Raw genomic sequence first — 20,427 nt, forward strand, 5'->3', positions numbered from 1 at the left:
AAAAAAAAAAGCAAAAAAAAAAACCCCATTCATTCAAGTGAGCCTGCAGGATTGCCATTCATGGAAAAGGGGCCTCAATCTAAGGCTGTTTTCTCCACATAATATTGATGTCCTTCTGGAGTGTTCTTTCCACTTTCTTGCTTTTCCTTTTTGCCTTCTTGAAAAACAGCCCCCAAAGGTTTTATATTGCTGTTCTGTGCTATGATATATGAGCAGTTTTTAACTGAAGTATCATACAGTTTTCCATTTATAGTCCCACCAAAATATTTTGTAAATCATTACTAAATTTCATTATATTCTCACCATGTAACTGAAGCTAAAACTGTTATGACCCAGAAACTGACAATCGTATAGCTGAAGGCCTTGAATTGACCTCTGTTTCTGTATCCTAAGTGCTGAGATTATAGTGTGCACATGTGACTGGTGACTGACTCTAACTCCAGCTGCAGGGATCCAGTGCTCTCCTCATCACTCAAGTGCACTCTGAACACACACACACACACACACACACACACACACTCACACACACATACACTCACTCTCACTCATTTGCTTTATTAGTGATTAACTATTGTTCTCAAGAAGCCATAAGTATGCATAACTTTAGTGTTTTGTTTTTGAGATTCAGTCTCTCTTTATAGCCATGGCTATCCTGGTACTCCTGCATAGATCAAACTTTTCTCAAACTCAAAGAAAAGTGCCTCCCCCTCTACTTGACACTTAAATATTGGCCACCAAACTGGCTTATTTGCATAGCTTTAATGCAAAACATTTTTAAAATTCACAAGACTTGATACTGACTAGTTACACGATTATTTAAGATTACCTCAGTGTGGCCTTAGTTTGCTCAGTTATACAGAAACATTTATTTGGTAAAGTATTGGGTTTTAGTTTTGATCTGAGATCTCAGAAATCATTTACCCTAGAATCAATCAAATCATTCCCCCTTCCCCCCCAAAACACACACATATCCAGCCGTGGCTGTGCTAGAACTCATGTAGACTAGGCTGGCCTCAAACTTACTGAGATCCTCCTTAGTATTTTATCTGTTAAGGAACAGTGAAGGTTTTGTTGTTATTGTTTAAATATAACATTTGTTTATTGTGTACGAGTGTTTGGCGTGCATGTATGTCTATGGACTATTGACTCTGGTCTGAGACACATAAACAACAGTAAAACGTGAAACAAAATGGTCTCTAGCGCTAGGCTGTTCCCTTTCTCCCTTCTTATCCTAGGAATGCCAAGACTTTTGCTATGTAGATTTGTCTGACTTTCTCATTCTGCTTTATCCATAACTTTTTTTTGTTTGCTTGCCTTTTTTTTTTTTTTTTTTTGGAGTATAGCAAGAAAACTGTTCTTCTATGATAACTTAGCATCTTTTCTTGTAACTTCCAATATTTGTGTGTATGTGTGTGTGCATGCATGACGTGAGGGAGGAGAGAAGACACCATACAGAGTTTCATCCTTCGGCTGTGTGGGATCTGATTATAACAGTAAACTATCTTTTAGAAAAAGCCCACTGAATGATACTGTTGTGTTGTGTGTGTTTTTGAGCTTTTAGAACAGGAACATTGCCTCATGTAGTGAAGGACATAGAAGGAAGTCAAAGCAGTTTGTCATAGATACCCAAACTGTGTTTTCAGTGTTTATTCTGAATCCCTATGTGACTTTGAAATATCTGCTGGCTTTGCCCTGTGAGTGAGCTGTAATAAAGACAGCGCTCACCTGTGCTGTCATGCCACAGGCACTTCCTAGTACACACAGTGCTCCTTTCCCAGTGCTGCTCATGGCTCCTTTGTGAACTCATGACATAGGTAGTAGAACTTGGGTTTGCCAGCAGAGGGCATTAGTGTGAGTTTTTAAGTATCTTTGGAGACCATCACTTGCCAATTACCCAATTTTGTTTTGTGGATACTATTTCTTGTTAGTATTTTATCAAAGAAAATATGACAAAATTGACATAATCTAATATATAATCAAATCTGATGGCTGTAGATGCATAATTAGCTTTTGTTAAATTGTCTACTACAAAATGCTCTCATAAAGAAAATCTCCCATTTTTCTTATAATTACTAATTGCTAAGTAGTCCTTAAGCACGGACTACATATGACCTCTTGCGAGGCTAATGTATGTGGTTCCTGTTAGAAGTAATAATCCTTACCTTGAAATGTGACCCCTGAGGGTGAGGACTGCAGACTTAGGGAGGATTGCTTTTATGGTATTCACATATATGTGTGTTTATGTGTGTTTACAGTATATAAATACTGAGTACATGATGGATGTAGCTAGGAAAGTCTGGAGTGTTGTTGGATCATGTCATGATGCCCTCAGCAGTGACACTACATGTATCACTGTTACCTCCCACTTCCATACTGTCTGGAAGCCCAGCAGTGGGACTTTTCAGTGAGATGGGTTTGTTTAAAGCAGGGCCATGAGGGTGGCATAGAAAAAAGTGGAAGCATTGGTGAGAATGTTACTGTTGGAAAAAGTTTTATGTTTTTATGTGGCTTTTACCTTGATTTTTACTTACTTGCTTTTTAAAATTATTTTTGGCATCCCAGGGCTTAATACATGCTACGTGAATGTTTCATCAGCTATATTTCCAGCCTCTTTATTTTTTCCCTCTTGGCTACTTCTCTTGTGTGGACTGCCTCCAGTTGCTAGAGACACTATTCTTGAGATAAACTTGCGAAGTCCATACATAAATGCAGCTTCTAAGACACACTGACCATCTTAGCGTGGACAAGTGTTTAGAATGCTTGAGAAATTCATCTAGTCTCTCTGTTTCACTGCTTGGTATTAGATGTGTATGAGGTATACCTTTTTATTTTTATTAGCATCATTGTGAAGTTTTACTTTGAAAAGGAAAGCCAACGGGTTTTTTGTTTGAGTTGTTTTTTTAATCTGTATGATTGTTTCCTAAGGACTGGCAAGGTGAAAATCTGTTTTGTTTTGTTTTGTCTTTTTAAAGAAAGTATAGAAAGATTTAGGTTAAAGTGGCCACAGTGTTCAACATATGTAACTTTTTATGTAAAAATATTTGTAGGGCCTTGGAGAGATGGTTCAACAGTTAAGAGCACTGGCTGCTCAGAGGATCCAGCTGAAATCCTCAACACCCACATGGCAGCTCATAACTCTCTGTAACTTCTGTTCCAGGGGATCTGACTCTCTCACGAATACAGGCAAACACCAATGTACATAAAAGAAAAATACATGAATTATCAAAATATGTTTAGGCTTATGTGTATGAATGTTTTGCCTGTGTGTGTGTGTGTGTGTGTGTGTGTGTTGTGTGTATGCGTACTACATCTTTACCTGGTGCTCACATAGGTCCTGGCATTGAACCTGGAACAAAAGCCACAAGTGATCTAATCAGCTGAACCATCTCTCCAGAGCTGTTTGAGACAGAGGTAGGGTGTAAGGCCACAGGATTAAGTCTCTATTGTATACATTAACAGTAAGAATAGTTTCAATGGTGATTTTGCTGAGTTGAGGTGATGGCAGCAGCTTCTGATGTCTCTTGATAAATAGGGCTGTAGTTCAAGGTCTGTACTGTCTTTTAGGTATCACCTAGGACATGAACTTGGCCATTGATGGGTCCTATAGAAAGAACAGGTTGGAAGCTATGTTCTGGGAATAGGGCTATTCAGCAATTTGTCTCTGGAAGGAAGCCTTTGGAGGCTCTTTACAGTCAGGCAGCCAGCTTCACCTTTCTTCATCACTTTTCATGATAAAATGTTCCTGTTCCTTGCATAGTAAATATTTGTTAAATGAACAAGTGGATCACTGACTGAATATTTTATATTAATAGGTACATTCATGGGAAATACTTTCTTTCTTGTGAAATAAAATTTTATGTGCAAGTACAGATGACACCAGTGTAGGAGGTCAGAGGACACCAGTGTAGGAGGTCAGAGGACAGCTTGTAGGTCCTAAGGATTAGACTCGGGTTGTTACACATAGAGTTAGGAACCTTGCTGGTTCAGTAAAAATTTGTCAATAGCTGCACTTCTGTTCTTTTCACTGCCCAAGAAGAATAAGATTAGAAGACCCGCTGGGCAGCGGTGGCGCACACATTTAATCCCAGCACTTGGGAGGCAGAGGCAGGCAGATTTCTGAGTTCGAGGCCAGCCTGGTCTACAGAGTTCCAGGACAGCTAGAGACACAGAGAAACCCTCTCTCGAAAAACAAAACAAAACAACAATAACAAAGAAAAAGATTATGAGACCCTGAAACTCCCAAAGCCAGGCATTTCTCTTAATTCATTCATTAGGAAGAGCTGCTACTTTAGGAAGGTATGCAAAATAGTTTTCCTAGAGAATAAAGCAAACTTTTCTCTTTTTCTCCAAAGCATGAGTAGGTAAGAACTGAGTACTTATTGGGTATTAGAAGATGTTTGAGTAGACTCTAACCTTGGGATCCCATGGAAGTCACTCTGCAGTGTTCTTACCTGACTCTGAGGTATACCTTTAGTCACTCAGTGCTTGACACTTGCTGGCTGCTATTGAGGATTTTTCATATGTGTGTATAGGAGTTTAGGGAACGTGAGATATAGGACCAGTCTATGGAGAGGGGAGAACTAACTGAGGTGGTGAGAGAGAATGGATACCAAAACATTATTCCTCCAGGGAGTGAATCAGGCCGGAGGCATTCTGTTTTGTCAAGTATCATGTGTAACAGAGGCTAGTGAAATTGTTAAGGGATTTCAAACACTGTTTCACAGGACAGTTCTCTAACTATAACATCTTTCTCTTGCCTCAGCTATTCCAAAGACCCAATGCCCTTGCTGTTCAGCAGTTGACAGCTGCCCAGCAGCAGCAGTATGCACTTGCAGCAGCTCACCAGCCTCACATCGGTAAGTCCTTAAGCCATGTCTCTTTCTACCTAGGAGAGGGGGGCTGGGAAGACTAGTAACTCTCACTGACACCCGGGAGGCACAGAGAGTTTAGAGGATGCCGTGAGTTCCAGGCCAGTCTGATCTAGATAATAGATAATACATTTAGGATGAGCCTGAATTATACAGTGATTCCCTGTGTCCAAAAAAGAAAAGGCAAGGGTAGATGGGATTCAGACAAATGCCTTGTACAGAGTAAGTGTCCTCTTTCTTGTATCCAGTTATTTCTTGCCTCGTATTTTATTTTTGATGTACTAGATCTGAACTTATTATTATACTTCTGTGGAATCTACTCCCCCCATCAAGATTTAAATTACTAGAGAAATGACTGTTGATGCCTCTTGGTAAAATTTCAGGCAATAGTGCTGGGTGTGGTAATGCACACATTTATCCCAGAACTTGGGAGACAGAGGCAGGAGGACCTCTATGAATTCGAAGCCAGCCTGTTTTACAATATAGTGACCTCCAAGCCAGCCAGTGCTACACAGTGACATTCTGTCCCCAAAATAAATAAATGACTAGGTCTTGGCCCCCGTGACTAGGTTGTTAGTGGACCGGGGTTAACATCTCAGTTCACTGGACAGCAGGTACTGCTTTTTCCGTTAAGATCCATCTTCCAAGTGTTTCCTTCCTCTTCTCGGGATGAGTTTGGTAGGCATTTTAATCTTCACTTTGACCTTTCTACCTATTTGGAACTCTATTTTTAGATCTCTGAGATAGGATCATGGTATAGTCTCAGCTGGACTTAGACTCATGTTGGTTCTCCTGCCTCAGCCTCCCAAATGTTGATGTCACAGATGTGACTGCTGTGCCTGGCAGCCCTGCCAGGCCTTCTTAAAGGTTCTTCAAAACAAAATACCCTGACTATAACTAAGTGGGAGGAGAGATTTCTTTTATTCTTGCTTTAAAAGTAACAGAAATGAGCAGAAAGTTACAGCCGCCTTGGATGTGGTAGGCAAGGAACAAGAGGGTTTAACCCACCCTAGTTGCCACAAGACCCGCCAGTGCTGTGTACATATAAATTTTCATTCATACCAAAACCCTTTTGAAACATCATTTTTAGTAAAATAATCCCTCATTTAATAAAAGTGTTTTAAAACAAGTTTAATAGTAAAACTGAAAATTAATATGATTTTAAGACTTGGAGATGGACTCAGTTTTAAGCACAGTGAAATCATTGTCTACATAGGGCCTTAGATTCAATTCCCAGCAACACAAACAGTAAAATTAATTCCTAAAAGTCTGTCTAGCTGGATTTAAAACTGTTACAGGTGCAGGTATAGTTTGGAGGTAGAGGGATTGCCTGACATTCGGGAGACTTGAGTTTAATCTTAGCAAGGAGACAATACAAAAATGATAAATAAATGATTTGTTGCAAACATTTCTTTAGTAAAGATGGGAGAGGTTGCCAAAAAATGGTCTAAACTGGGCATTGTAGTCCAGCACTTCGAAGATTGAGAGAGGAGGATTCAAGGGAAGTAAGTTCAAGGCCAACGGAAGCTACATAGTGAGACCCCCATTTCATAAAGCCAACCAGGACTGGGGTGAAGCTTGGTAGGTAAGAGTGTCTATGGCCAAGCAAGAAGGCCTGAGTTGAAGTGTTCAGTACTCACCCGAGGCAAATAGATCCCAGCTTTGGGGAATGGGAACAAAAGGATCTAAGGAGCTTGATGGCCTGTGTGGCTAAAACGGCAAGCTTCATGTGCAGCAAGACAACTTGTCTTAAAAAATACGGTAGAAAGCCTAGAGAGCTATGGGTCTCAACCTTTGGGCTCTCATATCACATATTCATGTTACAATTGAAAATAGTAGAAAAATTACGTTTATGAAGTATCAATGAAGTAATTTTATGGTTGGGGGTTCACCACAACATGAGAAATTGAATTAAAGGTTCTTAGCGTTAGAAGTTTGAAAACCACTGCCATAGAGGAAAGCACCCATTGTCTTCCTCTGTCCTCCTTGTGTACACACACAGATACATAGACAGACACACACGGACACACACTGACTTGGATAAATGTCACTATGACTTTTTATTGAGGTTATATTATCTTTCAAAATTCCTCTTTACTCTCAGCCTATTCTCTCTTCCCTTTTGTCCCCTTCATCTATAGCTCTGTAGCCTGGAATGCTAGCCAAACTAGAGAGGTGTGTAGTAGGGCTGCAGTTTGGTCGTTTGTTTTTACTGACAGGTATGTTTCCAGCAGGTTTAGCTCCCGCTGCGTTTGTCCCCAACCCATACATCATCAGCGCTGCTCCCCCAGGGACGGACCCCTACACAGCTGGATTGGCTGCAGCAGCAACACTCGGTGAGACACGTGCTGCATGAGGGATTTGCTCACCTGCTAGAAAAGTCCTTTGAAATGGGCATGTCTTCTTTCTACTCTGCCAAAGCCATGTCTCCAACAACGTCTCCTGGTTTTAGTGCCAGTCCCTTGTCAGTCATATTTCTCTGCTTAGCTATTGTCACACTCTGCCTAGGAAAATAAGGTGGTCACTTATCCTGTCCCACAGTAGCTTGCGTCCATAGAATTGCTTGTTGATAGTGCAGGGTGTTTGCTCAGCTTTTTCTGTTGGTTCCGTAGGGAGCTCACTGGTTTCTTAACCTTCTCATTGCTTTGTGGCTTTCCCTTCCTCTGGTCCTCTAAATTGCATAGCTTTTCAGCACAAGTATCAACACTTTTCCCTTGGATTTCTCTTCTCCCGTCTCTGGAATGTGGCATGGTACTGTTATTGTCACATAGCTCATCATCAGAGCCTGAGGAGATGATGGTCCTTGGGATTAGTACTACAGTGGAACTCTAGTATCAGAATTCTGAAGATTGGCTGAGGTTGCCTCATCCCCTCTCCATGACTTGTGTGTGAAGCTGACCAATGCACTGCTCTTTTTTTCCTTGAATGGTCACATTGGCTCACACCATATGCCACAGCCAGCCCCATCTGATTTCAGGTTCCCTCTTGACAATACCAGGTCGATGCTGGCCACGGTTTGTGTCTGAGGTGATCTGATTTTATTCTGGGTTATTTTTTGTCTCTCTGTTGCTGACAACTGTGGATTTTATTTCCTTGTGAATGGATTCACAATGGTCTTTTCCTGCCCTGAACTTTAATTTTTTTTTTTTTCAAAGTCCAGTATCTTTTTCCTTTGACTCTATGTAACACAGTCGCTGTCTCAGAGGGGCCATAAATGGTAAGTGGCTTCATTTCAGTATGAGGACAAAGACAATAAACAATCTGAAACTGTTGGGGTGCACACCTGTGTAAGTTACACTCTTTTCAACTTAGTTTAGTGTAAGATTTCAGTGACTGGTGTGTGGTTCTCAGTGACCGTGTAGGTTATCTCTAGAATTGTTTCCCTGATTATGATGGCAGCCTGTTTAATACTTGCCTTTGGGAGTTAAACAGCACAGCCCTGTCCATAGTGTGATCTTGCCTGGCTACTACTACCGCTTGCCACACCTAATGCTATGTACTGTCTCTAGTGCTGTTCTGAGTTCTTCATCATCAGGATGATGAATATGTAGTTAATGAAATGATAGGTTGTTTGCACATCACCTAGACTCCAGATGGCAAGAGACATTAACTACCCAAACCATGAAAGGAAGGATTTTGTTAACACAGAAATTGAACCAGGAGTTCTGATTAGCCAGTTTCAGCTAAGCACTCTGGGGTGTTTAATTTCGACCACATGACCAAGGTCCAAGTACTAGCAGTACCAGCTCAAGGATTTTAAGGCTAAGTGTAAGTGTTTTAGGGTGCTATCCCTGTAGGTCACACCCATCTTCTTAACCTGGTACACCTGCAGTATGAACAAGAAGCCCGGGCTGGGACAGTTTCCTTAGGTACCTTTTCCCCCTCCCCCTTTTATGGCTTTCCTTACCTTACTAGTCTGTGGACAGGTGAATTTGCAGACTGTCATTTTCTTTAACTTGGAGACCAGGCTTTTGAATTGTTTAGGTTCTGAAAAGTCAACAAGGCACTTTAATCCATATGCTTGTTGTAGGAAGATGGCCCATATTGTAGCACATTTCCTCAATTACACAGTGGGCATTCTTGGTCATGGTAAGCTACAGACATCAAACAGCACCCACCTAGATGAAGCTTATCATTAGGCAGTGAAGCAGTCTGACTCGCTTGTGGTGTAGAACCTTGTGAATGTGTGCTGGTTTACTTTTGTTTAATGAGAAGCAGCTCTTATGCCAGCACACCTGTACTATTTGGAACAGCCTGGAGCATAAACGCAAGGCTGCTCACTGTTAGTCATGCTGCACGTGCTTAGCCTTAGCTGTGACTGAGAAAGGAGGCATGCTTCACCAGACTCAAGGAGCTGTCTTTGAACAGTTTCTTACCTTTTCCTTCTTCTGTAACTTCTTTTAGTTATGTAAAATATACTCAAACTATTTACTCTTAGAGCCCCGTCACTGTCTTGAGGGTAAATTCATATCTTTTTTGTTTTTTGTTTTTTGTGTTGGTACCAATTTCAGCATTGAATTTTGACGTAGACTTTGGCCCCACTGGTGCTCTCTGAGCCACCTTAGTACACTCAAATCTGCTACTTTGCCTTGTGTGGCGGACTTTGGAGCTGTGACTTCTCAGCAGAGAAGGTTAACTGTTAGCTTGGAACAGTGTTGAGTTTCTGTGCTGTGTTCAGTGGCTCTGGTGAGTCAGGGTTAAGATGCACCGTGCTTTTGTTAATAGCAGTCAGCTTGAAATGTAAGACTTGATAATAACAATGTATGAGTAGATGCTTGTTGTATTGAATAACTGGTGACTTTAAACATGGAAAATAATAGTCAAAGATTTTTGAAATTGTATGTGGAGGTCCAGTTATGAGAAAGGTCATCTGAGTTTAGTGATGCAGGGGGCTTGGTAGCATCAGCTAGCCCTCAGGTGACTAGCGAAGGCAGAGCACAGCTGGAATTTGTTCTTTTCCTTTCTGTTTAAGCTCATGCACTTTCCGTGTATTTCTCTTTCACAGCAAACTTTGTCTGATGTCTATCATGCATCTTTTCTTTCTCATGGGGTAAACATGACTTCTGGCTGGATATGCTGTTTCACGTCTATAATCCAGCATTTGGGAGGCTAAGGAAGGAGCAGCTCCAGTTTGAAGCCAAACTAGGGTACATAGCACGGCCTTGTCTGACAAACAAATCTCCATCTCAGCAGCTTCTCCCGTTTTTAAGCCCCATTCCTTCAGTTCCCCTCCCAGCCTTTCTTTTTAATAGTTTTATCACCTTACCCATACATGTCTGGCTATAGTGCAGCCTGGCTTCAGAAGACCCTGCCATGAGGATCAAATACAATATCTCAGCCCCTCCCTCCTCTCTCACAAATACTGGCTAGCACAAATCTTTGTGTTCTTTAATATATATATAATTTCACTTTTCAAGATCTGAATAATCCTAAGATCATTCTTTTTAAACTTCTCTTACTTTTCTCTGGTTCCTTCTAGGCCCAGCTGTGGTCCCTCACCAATATTATGGAGTCACGCCATGGGGTGTCTACCCTGCCAGTCTTTTCCAGCAACAAGCTGCTGCAGCTGCAGCAGCAACAAACTCTGCTACTCAGCAGAGTGCTCCACAGGCCCAGCAGGGACAGCAGCAGGTAAAGCCTTTCCCGTTAGTTCAGGTGTTTTATGTGTGTGCTATTGACAGACCAATGAGTGCCTCTGAGTACATCTGTGGACAAGTGACTCACAGCTGATGTTGATGTCTTCTTAAAGCACAGGGTTCCTGTTTCTGTCTGTCTGTGTCTGTCTGTCTGTCACAGATGATGTTGCTCTTCATCATAAAATGCTGAGTGCCAGTGCGCATGTCCACATACTTGCTCCAGTGCTCATTTAGCTGATACATTATTGTTGTTGGGTGTTCCTTGGGCCAGAGGTTATTAGCCTCTGGTGTCGTTCTTCAGGAGCCAGCCACCTTGTTTGTTGAGACAAGTATCCCTGCCCCATACCTGGCACTCACCAGTTAGGCTAGACTATCCAGCCAGTGAGCCAGGATTCCTCTGTCTCTCTGTCTCTGATACTGGGATAAGTTCGTGCCCATACTGTCCTTGTTATGCCCATGCTGGCCATGGAATTCTGGGTCACCTGCTTGGGCAACAAACACTTAATGACTTTTTTCAAAAATGCCCTTCGTCTCCTCATCCCCCTTTTCTTCTTTTGAGAGAGTGTCTCACTGTGTAATACTGGCTATTCTGGAACTCACTGTGTAGACCAGGCCATTTTCTGAACTCAGGGATCTGTCTGCTCCTGCTTCCTGAGTGCTGGGATTAAAGGTATGGGTCAATATACCCTGCCAGAATGTCAGAGTAGTTTCCAGGATAGCTAGGGCTATACAGAGAAACTGACTCACGCGCGCACACACACACACACACACACACACACACACACACACACACACACTATTTAAGAGGGCTTAGGTCCCAAAGGGTTAGAGTTTATGATGGCTGAGGGAAGGTGGTAGCTTCTGAGAGAGGGAGGAGGCAGGGAGAGAAAGGGTGTTAGTCCACATTTCAAACCACAAGTGGGAAGCAAAGCTCACCCTTATTGGCCTACTTCCTCCAACAAGGCCACACCTCTTAATTCTTTTAAACCACCTGGAGACAAAGTAGTCAAACATGAACCTTTGGGGCCCATTTTCACTTGATGCTCCATACAAGATAAAAAAGAAGAGGTTGTGATTAAGAATTTTGTGCTTTGGTTTGAGAGTTTGCTCAGTTGGTATCAGCTCAGCATTTTCCTAGCACATTTAAAGCCCCAGGTTCTATCCCTAGCTCCATGTACAACTGAGCATGTTAGTATGCCTAGTGGAGATAGGATGATAAATAGTTCAGAATCGCCCTGGGCTACACACTCAGTTTGGAGATGGCTGTGTAGCATGCGCAGACCCTTCCACATGGTGCTGAGACTGCCCCTGCCTGAGCTGATCCCTCCTAGTCATTTTTAGTCTTTTGTCACCCACGTGACAGAACTCTGACATTGCACTATGCTTTCTTTCTTCTTTCAATTTATTTACTTTTGTTTTATGTACACGGGTGTTTTGCCTGCATGTGTGTATGCACACGTGTCCCCTGGTATTGGCTCTAATGGAACTGTTGTCAGGCAGTTTTGAGCCACCATGTGGGTGCTGAGAGCAGAACCTGGGTCCTTAATTAAGAGTTGTCATTGTAAGCTAGGCTGTTTCTCCAGCCCTGTTGTTATATCTTCCTTATTGACTAGAATGCACATACTTTGCCTGTCTTGTCTATACTTCTTATTGTCTGATCTATTGTAAGAGCTAACTGTTTGATTAAAGAGCAATGCTGTTGTATTTCAGTTTTTCTCTCTTCGCTTGTTTCCCTCCTTCTATCCCCCCTCCCATCTTTCTTTCTTTCTGACAGGGTTCCTCTGTGTACCTCTACCTCCTTAGTGCTGGGATTAAAGGTGTGTACCACCACTGTCTGGCGTAATCTACTATTTCTAAAGGTTGTACTTACAACAAAGTATATTAGAATGAAATTTTACCAAATGCCGAATAAATTGAATTTTTACCCTAGTAGCCACATTGTGTGATGAAACCATTATAATAAACTTTTTTTATTCCTGGCAGTGATGGTACACTCTTAATGCCAGCACTCAGGAGGCAGGGACAGGTGGAGCTCTGAGTTTGAGGTCTACAGAATGAGTTCCAGGACAACCAGGGCTACACAAAAAAACCCTGCCTTGATTGAAAAACCAAAAAGGAAAAAGGGACCTTTTTGTTGTTGTTGTTGTCGTTGTCATTTAAAAGACTGACTCTAGTAGAACAAGTGTGGTGTGTCCTCTAACTCTTGTGAGGTAGCATTCCTGTTTCTTATTCCCAGGTTCTTCGTGGAGGAGCTAGCCAGCGGCCTTTGACCCCAAATCAGACCCAGCAGGGACAGCAAACAGACCCCCTTGTAGCAGCTGCCGCAGTGAATTCTGCTCTTGCCTTTGGACAAGGCCTGGCTGCAGGTATGCCAGGTGAGACTTGCACTGATGTTCCTAATACTTTGTGGGGCCAAAAAAAGTATGAATTCAGGGAGTGTTTTTGGTTTAGGATTGGGGACTGGCAGAGATGATACATACTTGCCCTCACTTAGACCAGAGGTCGTTGATGAGAGCTTAGTTCTGAGCCAGTCATTGGTCATTACGTATTATCTGAACACGTGACAGATATGTGTCCTTCGGGAGAAGGTGAGCTTTGCTTTGTTGGTTTCTTTTTGCCTCAGGACTTAAAATGGACTGAGCAATTGTCCTGTTTTCACAATAGTCTTTGGCTTCTGGTCTGAATGCCTGTATATTTGAGCAACTTGACTAAGAAAGAATTCCTTGTGTTCTCTTAAATAGCCACCATTTGTATTTGTAGGGTTTCTAAGTGTTGTTTGGTTCCCCACTGAGAGGTAAATAAGTTCATGTGTCAGCAGTGTCTGTTGGCCTTTTCACTGCCTTGTTTGCGTGCGTTGGACATGGATTGATGTCATGTACTTAATTGAAGCAGGTCTTTAATTTTGTGACACTTTCCTGTCTGATACAGCCATTTGTAAAGTCTCAACTTGTCTTGTGTATTTTGTTACTTATTTCTGTGTTGTATCAGGTCTCCTGTGCGTGTGTACACAATTCTTACTAAGACCTGGAGATACTCAGCAGCAGTGGATAATTTTGTCAGTTGAATCTATTCCTAGTTCTTTTCAATGTCTTGTGGGGTATGTAGCCTGTATTACTGTGTGATATGCAAATACTGTGGTGGTTGTACTCATACTTCTGTTACTTGTTTAGTAAAGAAACAGTACATTGGTCTGGGCTAGCACTTTGATGGAATGGGATTCCCTGTCCTAAATTGACCAGCAGAAGAGAGTGTTCCTGTCCCTTAAGTGCTATGAGACCTTTCTCATTCATCTTTTCTTTAATTCTCCCAAGGCCTTTTATAGATTGGGCAATGAATGCTCAGAAATTTGAGGCATTTCAGCTGTATAAGTGACAGAGCCAAGTTGTACGTCCAGGTCCATGTAATCCCAAAGCTGGATTTGTCTCTATTTATAATATGTTAGTACCCAGTATACATTTTCCTTGTGTAATTCAGAAGTCCCTTTGATTACTGTGAGTTGCAAGACCCATGTGTATGACTCAGACTGGTTAGTACTGAATCTTGTTTGTACTATAAACATTATGAATTCACTGCCCAGTAGGAGACTGCCATATGTCTTATTTACTTTTCTGTTCCTGAGATAAGACGATATGACTAAAGCAACTTACAGAAGAGTGAGTTTATTTGGGGCTAACAGTTTCATAGTGTTAGAGTCCAAGTCATAAAGGCAGAGAACATGGCAGCAGGCATGGTGCTGGGACAGTAGCTGAGTGCTTCTGTTCTGATCCCTAAGTCTGAGGCAGAGAGAGTTAACTGGGAATGGTGTGAGCTTTTGAACCCACAAAGTCAGCCTCTTGTGATGACACCGTGGAGGCCAAACCAACTTGGGACCAAGTATTCAAATATATCAGCTTGGAGACTATTCTCCTCCAAACCCCCACATAGCTAAGAGCTCCTGTAGACTGTAGTCACTGGAATGCGGGGATTTTATTCTCACACTACAGCACCTACACTGATATGACAGTCTGCTAATGTAGGCTGCTCTCACTGATGGTCAGGTGGCATTTGTAGGGAGGTGGGACTGGGGTACTGTGAAATTTCATCATGTCACTTAGAATGGTCACGTGAGTTAACACTCTCTAATCATTTGTTTGAGAAACTTCCACCTAATACCCTGCACGATGATTAAAACCTTGGCGGTGGAGACTAACCAACACGGCTTCCAATTGTGTGCCGCTTACTCTCCCCAGGTTACCCAGTCTTGGCACCTGCTGCTTACTATGACCAAACTGGTGCCCTTGTGGTGAATACAGGGGCAAGAAATGGCCTGGGAGCTCCAGTCCGGCTTGTTGCTCCAGCCCCAGTCATCATTAGCTCCTCAGCTGCACAAGCAGGTGAGTTTTATTTTGCAGGATAGAGTGAGGGAGCTAAAGGGGAAGGGTGGCTGACAGTGATAGTCTTCAGATAGGCTCTGATGTTCCTTAATTGGCAAATCTCTTTTTTTTTTCACCCCATATTCTTTCAAAGATAATCAGAAGCTGCAAGGCATTTTGATAGATTCAGATTCTGTTGGTGATTGTGTGACACCTGGTTAGATGCACAGGAAACGGCACAGCAGGCAGCATTCAAAGGCTAACAACATATTTTTGTGTTTCTTTTCCCCTGGGTTTGGGGGAATTGCTTTGGCATAGGGCTGGAGTTAAACTGTGGGGACCCCAGAGACAGTCATAGCAGTGCATTGATTGACAGTGCAGAGAATTTTTTTTTTAAGCTCTTAACACGAGTTCTTTTAAAAAATGAGAGTCAGCTGCTTGTGTTTGCACACACTTCTGATTCCAGTTCTTGGGAGGCAGAGGCAGGTGAATTTATCTTTTGTTCATATACCATACCAGTCAAGGTTACATAATGCAATCCTGTCCCTAAATAAATAGATGCGTGGGTGGGTGGATGAATGAGAGTAGAGGGCTATTACGAAAAGATCTTCATGTTAAAAGAAGTTAAGTATAGGACTGAAGAACTTAAATATATATGGACAAAATAGTTTCATAAATATATATGGACAAAATAGTTTCGTGAAAAAAGTCACGTGGGAGTAGGTATAGAACTTGGGATTTTTAGGAAGTTGTTTTATTTATTGGGTCTATATAATGCTTGAGCCACTTTTAAACTGGAGCCACTTAAAATCTGCTTCTAGCATAAAGAGCTTGTTGTGTGGGATTTTTACTTCAAGTCTGTAATAGAAATAGGCAGTAAAAGCTTCAGATGAGGCATCAAAATGGATTTGTACAGGTCTTTATAAAGTCTGTGTCAGCCTTGAGAAGATAATGTAGCATTAGAAGTATTTCTTAAAGTAGCTACAGTACAGTCTGGGTATGTGGCTAGCGCCTTTCTTAGCCTAATGCTGTGCTTCCTTCCTCACAGCTGTTGCAGCGGCTGCAGCTTCAGCAAATGGAGCAGCCGGTGGTCTTGCTGGAACTACAAATGGACCATTTCGACCTTTAGGCACCCAGCAGCCCCAACCCCAGCCTCAGCAGCAGCCCAGTAACAATCTGGCTTCCAGCTCATTCTATGGCAACAACTCTCTAAGCAGTAACTCCCAGAGCAGCTCCCTCTTCTCTCAGGGTTCTGCCCAGCCTGCCAACACGTCCTTGGGATTCGGAAGCAGCAGTTCTCTTGGTGCCACCCTGGGATCAGCCCTTGGAGGGTTTGGAACAGCAGGTATAAGTTAGGCTGAGAAGCTCTTAAAACCATTTTGAATGAGATTTGTAATCTTTTTGGAACCCTGACAATGCATGATACCCTGCACAGATATCACAGGCAGATGTGGACTAAATCCCTGGCAGTCTAGCCAGCCCTCCTAACCTTTGAGATGTTGGACTATAGAAATCAAGTTATGCAGCCAGGGCTTCTTTCAGGTCCATGTTTGTGTTGCCACTTACTTATGTTCACTTTGTCAGTTTGTTTCAGGCGGTGAAAACTAAAGAGAGAGGTTCTTCAGGCATTAGGGAGCTTGTGGAAGGGACTCTAGCAATGTAGCTGTGGGAGAAGGAATCACAGAAAGTCGCAGGCTGGGTGCTCCACATTCAGACCTGTGCCCGGGGCTTGACTGGAACATCTTAAACAATTAGGTATTCTATCCAGTGTTTTGAACATTGGTAAGGGAGATGCTGTGGAACATTGGGAGGAAGGATGTTAGACCAAAATGTTTGTTTTGATGGGAGAAGAACACAAGAATGTAGTCTGTGGACAATGGGAGACGTGGAGTGGTTATCAGCAGTGTGATTTCAGAACAGAATGGCATGCCTGAGAGAAGGTACACTAATGAGAGTTGTAGGCTAGCAGTAGCTCCCAAAGGCCTGCATTAGAAAGTCCGTGTAGTGGGCAGTGCCCGCTTACACATCTTTTTTCCCCCCCTGTATTCCATTTTTTTTGCTAGAACCTTCCAGCTGATGAAGGCATTCCTTGTAGGTCATTTCCTTTCACTTTCCCATAGCTCATGTGGCCACCAGGGCTTTTTAACCTGCCCCCATCCCATTCTATCTGTGACACTAAAGGAAGGTAAATCTGCCATATTTGTATGATGGCTTGACTAGCTCTGTTGACCCACGCCATGTCCTCTTTATGATGTTAGCTGCCCCTAGAACTGCTACATTAACAGTTAGGCTGTCTCTGCTGACACATTTGCGGTGGTAAGGAGTCTGGATCAAAGTGTTAGGAACAGGCCACTGGGCTTGTTCTTCAAAGAACAGGCCTGTTCTTATCTGCATTGTTTTAATTCCATTTTAGTTGCAAACTCCAACACTGGCAGTGGCTCCCGCCGTGACTCCCTGACTGGCAGCAGTGACCTTTATAAGAGGACATCGAGCAGCTTGGCCCCCATTGGACACAGTTTTTATAGCAGCCTTAGCTATTCCTCCTCTCCTGGACCCGTGGGCATGCCTCTCCCTAGTCAGGGACCAGGACATTCACAGACACCACCTCCTTCCCTCTCTTCACATGGATCCTCTTCAAGCTTAAACCTGGGTAAGAACCATCGCTCTAACCCTACCCTGAACCCTAGAAGTCTTTTGCCACTGATGACATTTCAAGTACTTAAGCAAAGGACAGTCCCTTTATCCTAGAAGTGTCCTGCTGTTCTGTGCCTTTGATAAATTCCTCCAGTTGCTCAGGTTGTACCTGTAGCTTCATAGCAGTTGGGATTGCCTAGCATCTGGATACACCTTGTGTATTCACTCCATCCTCAGTGTGAACACTTTCTCTTGGGCAAACACAGTAAGAGTCATTGCAGGGAGGCAGAAGGACACGGAGGAGGAAGAACCGTTAGTAGTGTGGCCCTGTGAGGACGGCACTCTGAGCATACGGTTACATTTCTTTGTAGGCCCCTCCCTTGTATACAAGTTAGTAGCTTCACAAAGACTTTTAATGCAATTTTTTGCTAGATTTTTAAAGTATTAATAAGTACTTTTAAAGGTCCAAACCTATATAGTCTGTTAATAACTAGATGAAGGTTCCAAACAGCAGGCTTTAAGAATAATAGGAAAATTACAGTTGTAGCACTGGGCAGGGGTGCAGAGTCCTTATCTAGAAACAAGGCATGTCCCTCCCTCCCTCTCGTCTCTCAGGTATGGATTTCAAGGTACTGATTTACTTCCCAGATGGGGAAAGTTGAATTAGAGAAGTGAAGAGCACATTATATGAGCTAATGGTGAGGTGAGAAAGTTGTTATTTTTGTGGTGGTGGCTTTAAATGAGAGTGTCCTGAACAAACCAGCAAGAATGCACTTGCTAGAATATTCTGCCATTGCCTAACATGTTTAAATGTGGCTTCAGGGACTTGGCAGTGATAACTGAATAAAAGTGAATAGCATGATGCCATTTGGAGAGATTTATGCAAACTGAAAAGTCTGATAAAGTCTACAATAAATAGTTATTTTAGAACAGAGTTTGAAGGCGAGTGATGCATGCAGTGTGTGTGCATGGGAATGTGTGTGCACGCACACATGTGTTTTCTGAAGTGGAGAAAACTTGGAAGGACATTCTTACTGGCTGTCCACTGTGGATAGATGAGTGGCTGGGGCATGTTGTACAGCGGTGTTTTCTAGCATCAGAAAGCCTGGCTGCAGTGGAGGCTCAAAGGAGGCCTGACCAGCCACTGACCTGTGCTACTCTTCTCACACAAAGCACTAGGGTAGGGTAGCACCCCATGCCATGTATGGCGAGCCTTCTCAGAGCTTGAGTATTTGGCCTCACTTGTATCAAATTTGAACAAAATTTTTAAAAATTCTAAGTCATGTATTTCCAATGTATGACCTTTTGATACGGTGTGCCCAGTATATATCTTTTGAGCCAGCACATTGTAACTAAATGTATAAAGTTTTGTGAGTTGTTTGTATTGTTACTGTTGTTGGCTTATTTTGTCATAGTTTTTTTTTTTTTTTTAATTTATTTGGGTGTTTTACCTGCATGTCTGTCTGTGCACCATATATGTTTCTGGTGTCCAAAGAGGCTGAAAGAGAGGAACAGATCCACTGCAACTGAAGGTAGGGATGGTTGTGAGCCATCATGTGGATTCTAGAAATCTATTCTGGAGCCTCTGGAAGAGCACCCAGTGTTCTTTATCTGTTGAGCCATTTCTCCAGCCTAGCTATCTTCTAATTAAATTAGTTATAAAAAATAGGCGGTAGCCAGACGAATCCTGTGTCCTAGAGTTTAACTCCAGAACTGCGTGCAGTGGCTCTGGGTGTGCACACTAGATCTGAAAATGCTGATGCAGAGGCCTTTCCTCTTTCAGTCTGTGTGTATTCCCAGAGGGTTCTAAGAAGGCAATTGATGTGCTTAATAATTATTTGTATGTGCCTAAGAACCCTCAGTGACTTCTCATTACCATTTGTTTCCATTCTAAATTTAACAATTAAAACTTCTAGTTATCACTGTAAAATTTACCTCATTTGATGTAATCTGTTGGATAAATTTTATTGACTGTAAGTTCTGTGGCTGTCAACATAAATCTTTTATGTTTACAATTTCTCATACCCACCTGTACTTTATTCTGAACTATAGTTAATGATGTATTTAATTTGCAGCTATTTTCTCTAAATATTTGTCTATGATACATTATATGCCAGTAGATCCTTCTTACTGAACAATTTCTGTGAGCCTATTTATTACCTTTTGTCTGTCCACTCATTTGTTTCTGCTTTGGCTGTTACTTGTACTATAGCTGTGAATTCTCCCAACCCCCAACAGGGTCTCTGAGTAGCCCTGGCTGTCCTGGAACTCCCTCTGTAGTTCATGCTGAGCTTGGAAGCAGAGATTCACCTACCATTGCCTCCTGAGTGCTGGGATTAACGGTGTGTGCCTCCACTGTGTGGCATTCAGCTATGAACATTTTAATGCAAGTGTTTCTGTAGGTGCTCTTGTGTGTTAGCTTTATGATCTGCCTTTTATTTTTGTTGAGATGGGGTCTGGCTATGTAGTCCTGCCTGACCTCTCAATTTGAGATAGCTCTTTCAGTGGACCAGGAATAGTATCACATTGTGTTTTTAATTTCAATTTCACTTCCAACTTGTGATGGAAAACATTTTGGGAGAGGGGTTGAGACAAAGTATTATCTATAGGCTAGGCTGCTTTCAAACTGTGTAATCCTCCCAGGTACTAGTTTTGTTTGCCTGACTTTAGAGCATTGTTTTAAATGTGCTTTTTAGCTTTTTAGTTATTTTTGGCTCATTTAAAACTTTGGGATATTTGAGTTATAAGAAAAAGATCTTTGTTCTCATCTTTTGCTTCTATTTTAAAATCAGTGTCTTTAAAGTATGTCAGGTTTTAATTTTGATGAAGTTCACTTTATTGAATTTTTGGTTATGTAGGAAATATTTTCCTTTCTTCTAAACACTTTACTTTTTTTTTTTACTGCTTTTTTTATTGATGTTGTTTTTTCTTTTAAGA

At 42.1% G+C, this 20,427-nt stretch overlaps 1 protein-coding gene and 1 non-coding gene across 23 annotated transcripts in view; both read left to right on the forward strand.

Moving 5' to 3' along the window:
• Positions 1-20,427, forward strand: part of Pum1 (pumilio RNA binding family member 1) — a 121,999-nt gene that overhangs the window by 78,280 nt on the left and 23,292 nt on the right. For 8 of the 22 annotated variants that reach the window (XM_031378837.1, XM_031378838.1, XM_031378836.1 and 5 more), the window contains 7 exons: positions 4,763-4,856; positions 7,088-7,204; positions 10,348-10,499; positions 12,741-12,879; positions 14,734-14,877; positions 15,905-16,201; positions 17,270-17,506. In XM_031378837.1, coding sequence (XP_031234697.1) covers positions 4,763-4,856; positions 7,088-7,204; positions 10,348-10,499; positions 12,741-12,879; positions 14,734-14,877; positions 15,905-16,201; positions 17,270-17,506 — 1,180 coding nt within the window. The remainder of the gene's footprint in view (positions 1-4,762; positions 4,857-7,087; positions 7,205-10,347; positions 10,500-12,740; positions 12,880-14,733; positions 14,878-15,904; positions 16,202-17,269; positions 17,507-20,427) is intronic. The other 14 variants (XM_031378847.1, XM_031378842.1, XM_031378843.1 and 11 more) reach the window with 6 other exon arrangements.
• On the forward strand, positions 12,964-13,036 carry LOC116097272. The gene has a single exon (XR_004121317.1). It is a non-coding gene; the product is annotated as a small nucleolar RNA SNORD103/SNORD85 (small nucleolar RNA).

This window comes from Mastomys coucha, unplaced genomic scaffold (genome assembly GCF_008632895.1).
Source record: "Mastomys coucha isolate ucsf_1 unplaced genomic scaffold, UCSF_Mcou_1 pScaffold18, whole genome shotgun sequence".
In the NCBI taxonomy this organism is placed as follows: Eukaryota; Metazoa; Chordata; class Mammalia; order Rodentia; family Muridae; genus Mastomys; species Mastomys coucha.